General features: G+C 48.1%; 1 protein-coding gene and 1 non-coding gene across 15 annotated transcripts in view; both read right to left on the bottom strand.

Moving 5' to 3' along the window:
* The window catches only part of PRR5L (proline rich 5 like), a 155634-nt gene that overhangs the window by 47760 nt on the left and 92228 nt on the right, over positions 1-15646 (bottom strand). For 13 of the 14 annotated variants that reach the window (XM_059874594.1, XM_059874595.1, XM_059874597.1 and 10 more), the window contains 2 exon segments: positions 8095-8381; positions 5961-6041 (listed from right to left, as the gene is read on the bottom strand). In XM_059874594.1, the coding sequence (XP_059730577.1) occupies positions 5961-6041; positions 8095-8258 (245 nt within the window). In that variant the 5' untranslated portion in view covers positions 8259-8381. 14 annotated transcript variants of the gene reach the window in all.
* Positions 12980-13051, bottom strand: TRNAC-GCA (transfer RNA cysteine (anticodon GCA)). The gene has a single exon. It is a non-coding gene; the product is annotated as a tRNA-Cys (tRNA).

Below are 15646 nucleotides of genomic sequence, written 5' to 3'. Positions count from 1 at the left end.
GTGTCTTAGTTTGGCTATTCTTGTTCCTGGGAAAGCTCATGAAACCCAAACCTCTAACCCAGACTTGTCCCCACTGTCAAAACGCAGCCCCATTAGGATGGAGGCTGGAGAGGGGCGTTCAAAACCGCACTGATGCCCCATAGAGAATTTAAACCAAGAACATACTCAGGTCCAGCCCACGTCAGGGCAGACAGAATTGTAGGTTGTGATAACAAGGGTTTCACTAGAATATGTCTATTCTGAGGGGTCATTTTCTAAGGCAGTTTCAACAGAAAATAATCTGATTCATGGTCTTCACATTGACAGACCATGAGCCCTGGCTTTAATTTAGGGAAAATTTGCCACTTTATTGAGGTGGCCACCTGATGTAAAGAGAGAAAAACTAGATGCTGGGAAAGACTGAAGGCAGGAGGAAAAGGGGGCTACAGAGGATGTGATGGTTGGATGGCATCACTGACTCAGTGGACACGAGTTCAAGCTAACTCCAGGAGATAGTGAAAGACAAGGAAGCCTGAAGTACTGCAGTCCATGGAATTGCAAAGAGTCGGACACAACTCAGCGACTGAACAACAATTCCTGATGAATTTGCTTTTAAAAGTTCTCCGCATCCTTCTCTTGATCTAATGATCTATTTTATAACCCGACCATCCTTAGTCCAGAGTTCTTCCTCAGAACTACCCCAAAGTCTATCTGCCAACGTTTAAACTGGAGTTCATTTTTCAGACATGGAGACATGTCTTAGAAGAAAACACCAATTATTTGTAACAACTGCATTTCGGGACCCAGTTATATAACACTTATCTTTTTGGTGATCATTTGCATTGGCTAATATTAACATGAATTCACGTTTCCCGGGGAACACACTAACTCCACAATTAGGAAGATGGCCAGGGCTGGCTGGGGTAACCTGGGGAAGCTGATTTAGGTTTTGACATTGGACTTGGATAATCCATCAAAGTTTATTACTGTTTGGCTGAAGTAGAATGAAAAACTGAGAGTCATTTCCTCTTGGTCTTTCCTCTGCAGAAAGGAGAAACAGCTGGCTCTCCTTGTAAGAACTTAGCCTCACCCTCACTCCCAGGCCAGCACATTCTTGGAGCAGCCTGGCCTGGATCTTTCTAGTTCAAAGTCAGCTCACCTCATCGAAACAATAAGAGAACTCGTTATATAGTACTGCTCACAAGGCGACTGGTCACACTGCCCTGTGCTTGCATGCAAGGTACTCAGGCAGCATTTATCACTTTATTATTGCTAAATTTTCACAATACAAATAATAATGGCTAACATCTATTAGACACCAGCTCTTGTACTAATAACACTTTTGGCATTATCTCAGACCTCCCAATCACTATGATTTTGATGTCATTATCCTTATTTCGTAAAACAAAGAACAGAGACTTGGATAAGCCAAGGTCACATAGCTGGTCTAATCTTCATCCCTTACCAAAAGCTGCTCTCTGAAGTTAAACAATTCTCTTGAATCTGGCAGGGATCTTCCTGCACATAGAATTGTCATAACTGATTGAATAATGGGGTTGAGAATAACAGCCTTCTTTCCCTCCACGTCTTCCTCCCTCATCCCTACTGCCTCTGCCCCTCATCCCATCTGGTGGCATCTCAATGCTGGTGAGTTGGCGCTTGCATTCTGCGAACAGGTCTTCTTAGAGAAAGAAAGAGAGAGAAGAAAAACCAAAACCTGTCTATCTGAATGTAACCAGAGACTAGCATGCCTGTTTTGGTGTTTTAATTACTGAAATAAAGGCAGCTGTGTTTATTTCCATGTTGGCTCTTGCAGACAAGAGTTCACTTATTTAACTAGGGACAACCAGGTCATACAAAGTCTGGGATGCGTTTCATGTTCTCAGGTACACTCTGAGTGTCTGTGCTGGGAAAGCCCACATCCATTCTAATAACCAGCCCCAAGAAGGACAGAGGATAGATGGTCCAGAGCATGGTCATTGGAAGTCCGGTTTTTGACAGCTCTGATGTATTCTGGGCCCAATTCACATCCAGGCAATTAGCCTCAAACCCCAACAATATGTGTTTCTCATCATCCTCAAAACAGAGGAATATCCAACACCTAACACTAAACCCAGTACTGGAAAGGAGTGTTTGGGGAGTGTTGTGGTCCTCGGAGGATGTTAAGAATCAAAGCTCATGGTGAGAGATGGGGCCTGGGAGGCGTCAGGAATGGAACCATGGCAGAAAGAAAGATCAACACCATTGGCTTAACCCTTCTTCCAGCTAAAACCTCTCTCTCTGACACTATTATGCAGTGCAAAGAACACAGGTTTCACTGCAGGCTGACTTGTATCTCCACCCCTCCCCACCCCCCAAATTCATATGTTGAAGCCCTATGTGTGATAGTATCTGGAGACGAGGCCTTTGGGAAATAATTAGATTCTGAAGAGGTGATACAGGTAGGCCCTCAACAGTCATGCTGGGATTAGCATCCTTATAAGAACGGACACCAGAGCATGCCCTCTCCTCCGTGCACACAGAGGGGCTGTGCAGGACACAGCAGGAGGACAGCCAGGGAGAGAGCTCTCACCAGGAGCTCAGTCTGCCAGCACCTTGACCTTGGACTTCCCAGCTTCCAGATCAGAGAGAAATAAACATCTATTGTTTAAGTCACCCAGTCTATGGTGTTTGTACAGCAGCCCGAACAAACTAACACAGATGTCTAAATCAGACAAGGATTCATTCTTGTTTGTTTTTAATTTTTAATTGGAGGGTAATTGCTTTACAATGTTGTATTTGTTTCTGCCACAGAACAACGTGAATCAGCCGTAAGTATACATATATCCCCTCCCTCCTGAACCTCCCTCCCACACCCGCACCCCATCCCAGCCCCTCTAGGTTTGTCACAGAGTACCACCTTGAGCTCCCTCTGTTATACAGCAACTTCCCACTAGCTATTTATTTTACACCTGGTGGTATATATATATGTCACTTCAGTTCAGTCGCTCAGTCGTGTCCGACTCTTTGCGACCCCATGAATCGCAGCACGCCAGGCCTCCCTGTCCATCACCAACTCCCAGAGTTCACTCAGACTCATGTCCATCGAGTCAGTGATGCCATCCAGCCATCTCATCCTCTGTCGTCCCCTTCTCCTCCTGCCCACAATCCCTCCCAGCATCAGAGTCTTTTCCAATGAGTCAACTCTTCACATGAGGTGGCCAAAGTACTGGAGTTTCAGCTTTAGCATCATTCCTTCCAAAGAAATCCCTACTATCTTAATTCGTCCCACTCTCTCATTCCCCACTGTGTCCACAAGTCCATTCCCTATGTCTGCGTCTATATTCCTGCCCTGCAAATAGGTTCCTCAGGAAAAGGTTCACATTCTGACTCTCTTTGTGACCTTGGACAAGCTATTGTGCACCTCTTGCCCATCATTTTGTGGGCGGGCTGCACAATGAGAACAATGGTTGTCTGACAGCTCTGTGAGGTGGGTTGAGTGTGGTGGAGGTGAAAGGCACCCGGCACTTTTCCTGGCACCTCCATCCATGTCAGCTCCCTTTCCCCCAACTCAAGGGTCCTGAGTACTGGAATCTGGGATGCACCATTCCCATCAGCCTCCCATGCATGTTCTGGCTGATCTCACAAATGGGCACCTCCTTGGTCAAGTTCAGCCCACAGGTGTGTTTTGTTTGCCCTATACCTATGTTTGGGGACATCTGGATCATTTATCAACATTTGTTACTGCTACTGCTAAGTCACTTCAGTCGTGTCCAACTCTGTGCGATCCCATAGACGGCAGCCCACCAGGCTTCCCCGTCCCTGGGATTCTCCAGGCAAGAACACTGGAGTGGATTGCCGTTTCCTTCTCCAATGCATGAAAGTGAAAAGTGAAAGTGAAGTCGCTCAGTCGTGTCCAACTCTCAGCGACCCCATGGACTGCAGCCTACCAGGCTCCTCCATCCATGGGATTTTCCAGGCAAGAGTACTGGAGTGGGGTGCCATCGCCTTCTCCATTTAAATGATATGAAATTTCACATAAAAATCTAAGTCTCTGGTTCTTCTTGAGAAATAAGATGGCATGACACTGGACCTACATTCTTCCAGCAGGGAGGGGGAGTGGAATCCCCTTGGGCAGAGGGTTAGCCCTCACCTCCATCCACCAGGCTGGCTTCACCCACTTAGACCTGCTGGCACCTGCGGGCCTCTCGGTGAGTAGCCCATGGGTTAACAGGGCTGGCGCAATCCGGCATGACCCATACTTTCCTAACTGCCCACAAACAATGGTTTTTCAGTACAATTTCAGGATCTGTCCCCTGATACAAGGAACAATCAGCACGTCCCTGAGTCACCGCTTTATTTATTTATGCATCTATTGTGACCTAAGGAACATTCATAGAGAGGCGGGGATCTTAGTTCTCGGAGTGAAACTCAGTTTTTGCAACTGGGGGGTTGGCTGACCCAGCTTTGCCCCTGTCACCCAGCTTCTTGGGGCCTCAGTTTCCTCCTCTGTAAAAAGGGGGCCTTGGGTGAGATGATCCCTATTGTGTCTTTCCATATTTGTGTAATTCTTATGTGAAATTCAAGCACATGGCTAGAAATTTAAGACAACTCTCTTTATTTCTGAGCTCTAAAGGTTTTCAATGAAAGCAGAGCTCTTAAAACACTTCACTGACCCTTAATACAGGTCTTAACTAAATGTAAACAGGACTCGAAGAATGGCCTTGTTTAATGTTCTGCCCACTCCAGGCTTGGGTCTTTAGCCTTGATGTTCTGCACTTAACACACCCAAGAGGAATGAACACCAGCCCATTAAAAGAGCTTATGTCCAACTTCCTGTCCCCAGGAGATCCTGGGGCTCTGGGCCATGCCTGCTTCTCTGCGCTCCTTTTACCAACACACAAATCCAACCACACGACCACCCAGCCCCCAGTGCTCTGGGCAAGTGAGCTAACTTTCAGTTCTGTGCTCAGGTCCGTTGCTGCCGCAGGACCTTTGCACCTAGAGTTGCCACTACCTGGAGCCCTCTTCACTTAGTTAACATCCACTGACCCATCAGATGACAGCACAAGCACCACATCACCATTCCTGGCCTCCTTGGCAAAACCAAGTCCTACTGACACAGGCTCTCATCATGTCAATTGTGTTGTGGTAGCTGTCACAGGTACATTATTATTAATGCATGTTATATGTGTGATCAGTTGACTACTGATTATTGCCCCAACTGAACATATTGTAAATTCTAGGAAAAGCAGTGTCTATCTCTGTCTTTGTTCATTATTGTGTTTCCAGCACCTGGCTAATGGGGAGGCGCTGAAACATTTGATGTATGAATGAATGAACGAGCAGTGGACACTACTGGGAAGATTCTGGAAGACAAACTCTTCAAGGACCATACCTTATCGAGAGTTTTATCACCAAAACCTAACAGCAGTGACAGTGACAATGATGGTAAGAGCTCCAAGTACCAAGTACTTCATGTGTTTCCAACTCTGTTCTTACAGACTATTTATGCAGTAACTCAATACCTCACAAGAATCTTATGGAAGTAGGCGCATTTCCTATCCCTATTTCATATAAGAGGAAGCCAAGGCACAAAGATGTTGGTAAACCTCTTAGTAAAAGAAAGAACAGCTATAAAATCCTAAGTAGTCTACTCCCAAGCACCAGACCATCCTGCCTAATATGGTCAATCAGGTATAAGAAATGTTTACAGAGTAAACGACAGCTGCTAGATGTCCCTCTCTACCCCCTGTGCCCCAGCCACCCACAATGCACTATGTACATGGACAAATGGACAGGCCCTCTCTGGAGCAGAAGTCTAGATAGACAAGGGCCCCGGAACAGTCAGAAAAGATTCAGCAAAGCCAACAGGAGCAGCAATAAGAACCAAGCAGAAAACAGAACTTAAGGTGAGGCTCCCGGAGTGACGGTGAGGGGTAGCCCCTCTGCCCCAGTTCAGGCCCATGGAGGAGAGGGTCCCCAACTGGCCAGCCACGTACCTGATGTTTTCATTCAGCGCATAAAGCTCATTGCTCTGCAAGCCGCCCCCCTTAAAGACGTTGATCACGGCAGTCTGGACGCTGCGGGGAAATAGAAAGACCCCCGGTGAGTGGACCTGCCTCCCCGGTGCCACCTCCACAAGCAGCTCAGAGCCGAAGGTGGGGAGAAGGGCCAGGAAGCCCGGGGCACAGACAGGCCCACTTTTTCTCTCCCTGGAATCCATCACTGGCACACGAAGGTCCTTGGAGAGGAGGAAGACCGAGGCCAAGAGGACAAAAAGAGGCCATCTCCCTGCGCTTTCTCGCAGGCTGGCAGCCCTGCTGGGGAGCAGCCTCACTGAAGGGCGGGCGGTGGGATCTGCTCTCGGGAAACTGTGTGGCCGGCACCTGCGGGTCTGAAAGAGTCCCGCGTGGCATTGGCTACAAGCAGGAGTTCACCCCAGCCTGAGGTCCTCTCCCTTAGGAGGCCTCTGTCTTCACAGCCTGGAAAGGATCACGCCTTGCCTTATCTCAATTTTTTTTTAATTTTGCAATTATGGATTTTAATTGTCCTCGCCTTTTATTTTACTTAAAAAAAATTGGAGTATAATTGCTTTACAATGGTATATTAGTTTCTGTGATACAACGAAGTCAATCAGCTACATGTATACATAATGTCCTTTCCTTCTTGGACCTCCCTGCCAGCTCCCCCCTCAATCCTACCCATCTAGGTCATCAAAGAGCACTGAAGTGACCTCCCCGTGCTATACACCAGCTTCCCACCAGCGATCTATTTCACAGCTGCTGGTCTGTGTATGTCACTCTCTCCCGATTCATCCCACCCTCCCCTTCCCCCTCTGTGTCCACACACCCCTTCTCTATGTCTGCATCTCTGTTCCTGCCCTGCAAATATGTTCATCTGGACCATTTTTTCTAGATTTCATATTCATGCCGCAATATACGATATTTGTTTTTCTCCTTCTGACTTACTTCACAGTGTATGACAGACTCTAGGTCCATCCTTTTAATAGTACTTTCTGGGAAGAACTCCAGAAGGGCTGGCCTCACTTCCCCTTCCCCTCCCATGAGTGTCCAGGCAGGAGAGTTGATCCCTTGAAGGACCCAGGTAAGTCTCTGGACCCAGCCCAGCATTTCAGCAAGGAGCTGATCACAGGCTTGTTTTCACCCCAGGTTTCAGGCTTTTTAAAAATGAACCAGGTTCTACTTAACATCAAAACATTTCAGTTCTCTCCTCCCTCACAATCATGAGTTGTGCATTCATTTAAAAAAATTGATAATGATCCAAATGACACACACACACAAACCCTCAGTAATGCTTTAAAATAACAATGCATTTGATTTATCCAAAGAGGAACCACACAGATTTGAAAAACAGCTCCAGGAAGGTGAGACATAGTATGGATTCAGTCTCTACTCAGTACCTGGTACACAGATTGGCTGGGCACCTTACTAAGGCTCAGAGGCTCCTCTCCCAGCCACCAATAGCTTCCAGGTGGGGATCAACCCTGGTCTACGCTGCGTTGCTAGCTTTTCACAGATACATGTCTCATCTTCCCAAATAGGTAGCAGGTGACTGGAGGTTACTTAGATGTTCCCACCCTCGGGTCCTCTGACAACTGGCATGGGACTAATGTTAAGTTCTGATCCAACTGTCCCAGGCTGGTTAACTGACTTTGAGAGCCTAGAAGCCCCCAGTGGTCCGCTTTCCCTCTATTCAAACAAGGAAGGACAGGGAGAGAGAAAAAGGGACAAACTAGGAGTATGGGATTAACAAACTGGGATATAGCAAACAGATACGCAACCAGGATTTACTGCATAGTACAGGGAGCTATGTTCAATATCTTATAATAACCTATTGCGAAATATAATCAGAAAAAATAACTGAATCTAACACAATATTGCAAATAACTGTATATTAATACAAAAAGAAAAAATACATTAAAAAAAAAAAAAAACAAGAAACGCTGATGCATACAGTTGCCATAGGGAAACGGGCACACTGTGCCAGTCACCCCTACCCATGACCTTCTGGAGCTGTGATCTCGGGAGATGCTGAAGCTCAGCCAGCCCCTGGCCCTGGCACCCCAACCCCTACCCCACCACCACCTTCCCGCCCACCCAGTGCCTCCCATACCTGTTCCAAGCGGAGTTGGAACTCAGCTGCAGAGCCTGGCGGGCTGCCTGGAAGCGGGGCAGGTCGCTGAGCGCCGGGGAGCTCATGAAGCGTGGTCTGGGCCTGCGGAAGGAGCCCATCTTGGGGAACTCGACGGGCAGGCTGGGGGCGAAGCCACGGGTCATAAGTCCAGGTGAGGGGGCGGCTTCTCCTCTGACCAGAAGGTTCCGACTGCCCACCCAAAGGGCTTCTCCCAGGGCTGTCTTTCGGCCCTCAGGCGTTCTCAAAACCACGATGTTGACCAATACCTGAAAAGAGAGGCCAGCTTTTCTTGAAAACACCTGGGCTGAGCAGACCCCATCATGGGGGAAGCTGGTTGGGACTTCCTGGCCAAACTACCCTAAAAAAAAAAATTCCAGGACCCCAGAGTACTATCTATAACTTGCAGGGTCCCATTCACAAGTGTTCACAAGCCTCCTTTTGGTTATAACCTTGTGGTCATCCCCAGGTGGAGAGGCACTCACAGTGAGTTGAGGCCAGTCCTACAGAGAAGTGATTGCTAAGCTATGTTTGACTGTGGTTCCCATGCACACCCATCAAAGTTTGGGCCCCCACTGAGTCTCTGTAGCTTCCACCAAGTTTTCCATTGAGATGACTTAAAAAAAAAAAAAATAGAGCACACAAGAGCTCCTTGTCTAGGCACTGAAGATGGTCCATGACACGCCTGACCACAGCAGCCCACATGCATCGCTCAGTATTTCCCAAAGCATCAGTGCCTCTTCCCTCAGGCTCATCTCCTCACCCTCCCTTGCCTGCCATTCATTCATTTATTCTATCAGAACATATTTATTAGCTACTATTTACTAACCAGGCTTCCCTGGTGGCTCAGTGGTAAAGAATCCACCTGCTAATGCAGGAGACGTGGGTTGGAACTCTGGGTCAGGAATATCCCCTGGAGGAGGAAATGGCAACCCATTCCAGTATTCTTGCCTGGAGAATCCCATGGACAGAGGAGTCTGGTGGGCTACAGTCCATGGGGTCGCAAAAGGGCTGGACACAACTTTGTAATAAACAACATCGATTTATTAACCACGTGAGCTGTGTAGCATCCGAAGATTTCTAAGACCGAGTCCCTGCCCTCAGGAGGCTCACGGTCTATGGGAAGAGAAGTTTCCTGTATTTGCTCATGCAACAAACATTTACTAAGCCCCTACAGCACTTTGAGCACTCGGGTATTGGGGATGCATGGTGGCCATGGAGAATGTGGTCCCTGCTCCATGGAGCTGTTCCATGTGAGGCTGCAGGCTTTTGATTGTATCTACTATTTCCCTTAGGGCTTCCCTGGTAGCTCAGCTAGTAAAGAATCCACCTGCAGTGCAGGAGACCCCGGTTTGATTCTTGCGTTGGGAAGATCCACTGGAGAAGAGATAGGCTACCCATTCCAGTATTCTTGGGCTTCCCTTGTGGTTCAGACGGTAAAGAATCCACCTGCAATGTGGGAGACCTGGGTCTGATCCCTGGGTGGGAAGATCCCCTGGAGGAGGGCATGGCAACCCACTCCAGTATTCTTGCCTGGAGAAACCCCATGGACAGAGAAGCCTGGCAGGCTACAGTCCTTGAGGTTGCAAAGAATCGGACACGACTGAGCGACGAAGCACAGCATAGCCCTGTTTCCCTTGCCCAGAACCCCCTCCCTCTTCCTCTCTGTTTATCTAAATCTAACTCACCCTGCAGGGTTGGGTTCAATGATACTGTCTCCTGGAAACCTTTATGACTCCATGGTTAATGACTTTGAGTGAATCTGGATTCGAATCTTAACAAGGTCACTCCCAAGTTGTGTGACTTTGGGCTGATTGAGTCTGAGTCCTCAGCTGCTAGCAATGCCAACTTCACAGGACAGATAAGAGGGGAAATGAGATGGTGTGACATGCCCAGCAAAATAGTAGACCCAAGGCTCTCAAGCATCAGCTATTTCTATTTAGACCTGTCTCTCTCTCTTTTCTGGGCACTTTTGAACCTGCCATTTCAGTCTTTTATTCTTCAGTCAGCGTCAAGTCCAAACTGACGATGCAAAGTGAGTTTGGGAACTGGTCAGAGGGAAGAACAAAATGAAATCACCAAGATCAAAGTCACTTTTTTCTTCCAAAGCTTTAGGGTTTAGCCCAAAAGTATTCTCAGTAGCACCTCACCAGCTTACTCTGCTGTGTCCCCAAAAACAACACTGAAAGAAAAAGATATTCCAGCTACAAATGCCAACTTTCCAGCTGGCAGGGGGAGCAGATTTTGCAGGCCCAGCTGCAGTGTTAGAAGAAGGAAGAATCCAGGTCCCTCCTCCCAGGGAAACAGGCTGCCCTGGTCAGCGAAGCACTGAGGCTGCTGGGCCCTGAGACTGTCCATCCAGAGGGCGCGGGCAGGGCTATCACTCCCTGTAGACAGTGGGCACAGTGACAATGAACTTGTAAAACCAGGAGCGAAGAAAGGAATGGCTCGTCCTACCTCTGACACTTTTTAAACGTGTCCCACTTTCTCTGACAGTCTCCTGCCCTTCACCCCATTCTCAGAATGAGCCGACGATGACTAAACTTTACCAATAAATGCTGAGGAAGTCATGATAGGCCTTCTCACTTTCAGAGGGTCTCAATAACCCCACAAGTGCCCCTGGAAGGTGGAAAGATCTATGCAAATAAATGAGTAGGGCAATGCAGTAATAAAACCACGGGAGCCCTTCAGACGCCTTAAACTAGCTGGCTTTGGGATTTAACTTGCCTGGTAAAGGTCACACGATTAAGAGAGACTCTGTTTCACTGCCTTTCTTTAAATGGGCCTGTTAAGTGCAATTCATCTGTGTAATTATGGGATATTAACTCCATTTACGAGGATCCTAAACTCCAGGTGATGGAGCTGCCTCCCACTCAGGGGCACCTGTACAGGGAAGTAGAAAGGTGAGCAGAATGCATCATTCATGTCTTCTGGTTTCCTGCCGAAACACCACTTCTGCAGGAGGCTGGGCAACACAGCGGACCCCGGGAGCGGGCTCCTGCCCCGCATCCCACTTCTCAGTTACTGCCTCCTGCCAGGCTTCCTGCTCCAAGCCATGTGCACATCCAGCAAGCCTCATGGGCAGCCCCATCCACATATGCAACCCTTTTAACTATGGGTGACTTTCAGCCAAAAGGATGATGACCACGGCGTCCTCGGCCTTGCCTCAGCCGTGCAGTAACACACAGCCAGGAGTGTCTCTGACTCATTCGTCCCCTGCAAAACCTGCCACCCTCAGATTCAGACATTCCAAAGCTGTCTTCATCCACCATGCCTACTTCCGGCTGGAGCCGAGAGGCCTCCCCAGAGCTCCAAGAGGAAGCTGCTGGGCGCATTGATGAGAGGGGCCTAAAAGGGAAAAGCTGACACACCCTGAATCCACCTGCCATGGCACTGCCTCCTCACACCCGGGCTCGTCCCGACCTAAACAGGGCAAGGCGGAAACTCACAAGACAGGCGGAGCTTCCCAGTGAAGCCAGGCCAGGCTCTCGCTTACAGGGGACAAAAGTGAGGCTCAGAGGAGCAGAGCAAAGTCTGATATCCGAGGTAGGAGAGAGCCGGGACTGGCTAGAACTCAGGTTCCCTCATTCCTGATCTAGAAAGTTTCCCAGCCCCCACCTAGGCCATTCTGTAGGCTCTTTGAAGACAGTAATCAGATCGAGACTTACTCATCCCTGTAACCTCAAGCCTAAGGGCACTGCTGAAGATAAAAATGAAGAAAGACTAGCAACTCATAAGGCACCAACTGCCTGCCTGACCTGATGACAAATGCTGTCACCAAACCCCATCTGATGATCAGAGAAGTTAAGTAACCTGCCAGAAGTCACACAGCTATTAAGAGGCAGATCACTGACTGACGACTGGCCTCATCCTACAGCCCATTCTCACTTTGCCGGGAGACCAGACCTGGCCAGGAGAATCACAACTGAAGCTACCAAGTTAGGCCGGAACATCTAGTCACAGAATTTCATATTAAAATTTAAACCTCATGCCCCAGAGATGGATAAACAGACGTAAGGAACACTAAGACCACATTTGACACAGGCCAGGGGAGCACAAGGAGAAAAACATGAAAGGCGAAAGCTTGGGCTGCTTTAGTTAGACACCCCACCCCCTACTATCTGTGTGACCTTGGCAAGCCTCTTGACCTCTCTGAGGCTCAGTTGCCTCCTGCACGAGATGAGCTAGCTAGCATGACAACCTCAGGGTTGAATGAGGATAAAAGGAGGATATTTGTAAAGCACTTAGATGGAAGAGTGCGTGGCAAATAGCAAATGCTTCATAAGTGCTTGTTAAATAAATAACTTGTTATTTCTAAATCTCTAGGCAATGACAGCAGTGGGAGCATAGTAACACTTCCTCCGGCTTATGGCGACCTCAAAAACATCTGGGAAATACTCCACTTGGGAGCAGGCCAGGTCTCTGAGCCCCCATGGTGGTCATAGAGCATTAGGGCCTTGGGTAACTCAGGATGTTATTTACTGAGGCATGATGCCTTTCAACTCCTTTCCCATAGCATGGTTTCTGGGTGGCAGTGGGGTGGGGGTTGGTCACAGAGTGAAGCAAGCTAAGAATTACTGGCCCTTTGGCCCAGCAGTTCCACTTCTAAGAATGTACCCTACAGAAATGGTGACATGGTCCTGAAGCCTGGCAAATATGCCAGTTTTTTTGCAGTAATGAAAAATTGGAAACCACCAAAATATCCACCCAAAGGGGACAGGTTAATCAACTATGTGAAAGTGAAGTCACTCAGTCGTGTCCAACTCTTTGGGACCCCGTGGACTGTAGCCTACTAGGCTCCTCTCTCCATGGGATTCTCCAGGCAAGAATACTGGAGTGGGTTGCCATTTTCCTTCTCCAGGGGAGCTTCCCAACCCAGGGATTGAACCTGGGTCTCCTGCATTGCAGGCAGACGCTTTAACCTCTGAGCCACCAGGGAAGCCCCCTAATCAACTATGGTACCCCCTAAATGGAATGGTTGCTGCTCAGTTGCTCAGTTATGTCTGACTCTTTGCGACCCCATGGACTGTAACCCACCAAGATCTTCTGTCCATGGAATTTTCCAGGCAAGAATATTGGATTGGGTTGCTATTTCCTCCTCAAGGGATCCCTTCCCCAGCCAGGGATCAAACCCATGTCTTCTGCGTCTCCAACATTGCAAGAAGATTCTTTACCATTGTGCCACCTGGGAAGCCCAAATGAAACAGTTAACATACCATTAATTAACAGGAATGACTGTAGCTCTCAAGGATGAGTGGTCACTAGAGGCTTTCAAATCAGGCAAACCCTGGCATTAATGCTCATTCTGCCACTCATTGACTGTAGGAGGCAGAAAAACTGGCCCCCAAAGATGCAGTCACTTCTTAGTCCTCAGAACCTGAGACCATTGTCTCAGGTGGCAAAAGATGTAATTAAGTCAAGGATCTGGAGAGAAGTAGCTTAGTGTGGATTATCCAGATGGGCCCATAAATACATGTACCCTGATAAGAGGGCTGTAGGAGACTGGAGACAGAGGAGGAGACACAGATACACACAGAGAAGAAGCAAAGACAGAGGAAGAGACAGGAGAGATACAGCCACAAGCCAAGGAATGCTGGCAGCCACCAGAGGAAGCTGAAAGGGGAAAGAAACAGATTCTCCCGATGCAGCTAGAAGTCGGTCTGCTGTGAAAAAGAAAATGAGATTCACCCCTAGCGTCTCTGGAGGGCGTATGATGCTATGATACGTTGATTCTGGACTTCTGACTCCAGAACTGTGAAAAAATACATTTCTGGTTGTTTGTTTTTTTTTAAGACTTTTTTTTTAATGTGGACCATTTTTAAAGTCTTTATTGAATGTGTTACAATATTGCTTCTGTTTTATGTTTTGGTTTTTTGGCTTAGGATGTGGGATCTTAGATCCTAGACCAGGGATCAAACCTGCATCCCCTGCATTGGAAGTCTAAGCCTTTTTTGAAACTCTACATGTTAATTTTGTAAAACTGTTGTTTTGTACTGGGGTATAGCCAATTAACAATATTGTAATAGTTTCAGGGGAGTGGCAAAGGGACTCAGCTATACATATACATGTATCCATTCTCCCCCAAGCTGGAAGTCAAAGTCTTAATCGCTAGACCAGCCAGGGAAGTCCCCACGCCTGTTGTTTAAAGCAAACCAAGGTTGTGGGCATTTGTTACTGCAGCCACCACAAATGAATACACTCACTGTGTCCCTGGTCCACCCTGCACAGCAGGGTCTACATCGAAAACATGGGAGCCTGCAGAGTTGTGGTGCTGACGAGCAAGATGATCTACAAGGTGCTTGGCATGGTTCCTGGAAGTACACAGGTGCCACCCCACGTGCTGGGGAGGTTCAGACCAAAGGGGCCAGAGCCAGGCTCCGTGTCACCACTTCCAGCGGAAGCAGGAGACTTAGGATTGGTGGTGGTAGTGATGGTGTGGGGCTGGATGAGATGATTCAAGGAAGGCTTAAAACAGGTTGGCATGCAGCAAGTGCTTGATATCTGCTACCTACTGCTTATTTTTATTACCACCACCACCACTGCTGTATTAGCCTGCTCAGTCTGCTATAACCAAATACCACAGACGGGGTGGGTTCAAGCAACAGACATTTATTTTCTCACGGTTCAGGAACTACAAGTTCACGATCAAGGTGTCAGCAAGGTGGTTCTCCCCTGAGGCCTCTCTCCCTGCCTTGCAGACAGCCACCCTGTGTCCTCGCGTGGACTTGCCTCCGTGTGCCTGCATCCCCGGGGTCTCTCTGTCCAAACTTCCTCTTCTTATAAGGACTCTAGTCATATTGGATGAGGGTCCACTCTGATGAGCTCGTTTTAACTCAGTCACCTCTTCAAAGTCCCTATCTTAAAATGTTACGTTGGCCAAAATAGCTTGTGGGTTCTTTTTTCCTGTAAGATGTTACAGAAAAATCCGAATGAACATTTTGGCCAACCCAATACAATCACAGTCTAAGGTTCTAGGGGCTGGATCTCACCGTACGAATTCTGCTAAGTCCCTTCAGTCGTGTCCGACTCTGTGCGACTCCAGAGACGGCAGCCCACCAGGCTCCCCCGTCCCTGGGATTCTCCAGGCAAGAACACTGGAATGGGTTGCCATTTCCTTCTCCAATGCATGAAAGTGAAAAGTGAAAGTGAAGTCGCTCAGGTCGTGTCCGACTCTTAGCAACCCCATGGACTAAAGCCTACCAGGCTCCTCTGCCCATGGGATTTTCCAGGCGAGAGCACTGGAGTGGGTGCCATCGCCTTCTCCGATACAAATTCTAGGGGACACAATTCAGCTACAACCACCACTGCCACCACCACCATCATCACTGTCACCATCACAAAACCTTCCTTGCCTAAGTCTCTGAGTTACAGAAACCATGGGGTTTTAGTAGATGTTCACTCATGAAGGACCAATGAGGCTAACACTTAGGAAAATACGCTTCTAGAATGATTAAAGTAGCTAAGTTTTGGGTGCTTTTCAGTTATCTGGAAAGCCAGAGTCCTGCGTTCACGAAGCATGAGGCAGTTAAAGGGT

The sequence above is a fragment of the Bos taurus genome, chromosome 15, assembly GCF_002263795.3.
Source record: "Bos taurus isolate L1 Dominette 01449 registration number 42190680 breed Hereford chromosome 15, ARS-UCD2.0, whole genome shotgun sequence".
Taxonomy (NCBI): domain Eukaryota; kingdom Metazoa; phylum Chordata; class Mammalia; order Artiodactyla; family Bovidae; genus Bos; species Bos taurus.
Note: the sequence above shows the minus strand (reverse complement) of the source record. Positions and strands in the feature narration are given on the sequence as shown.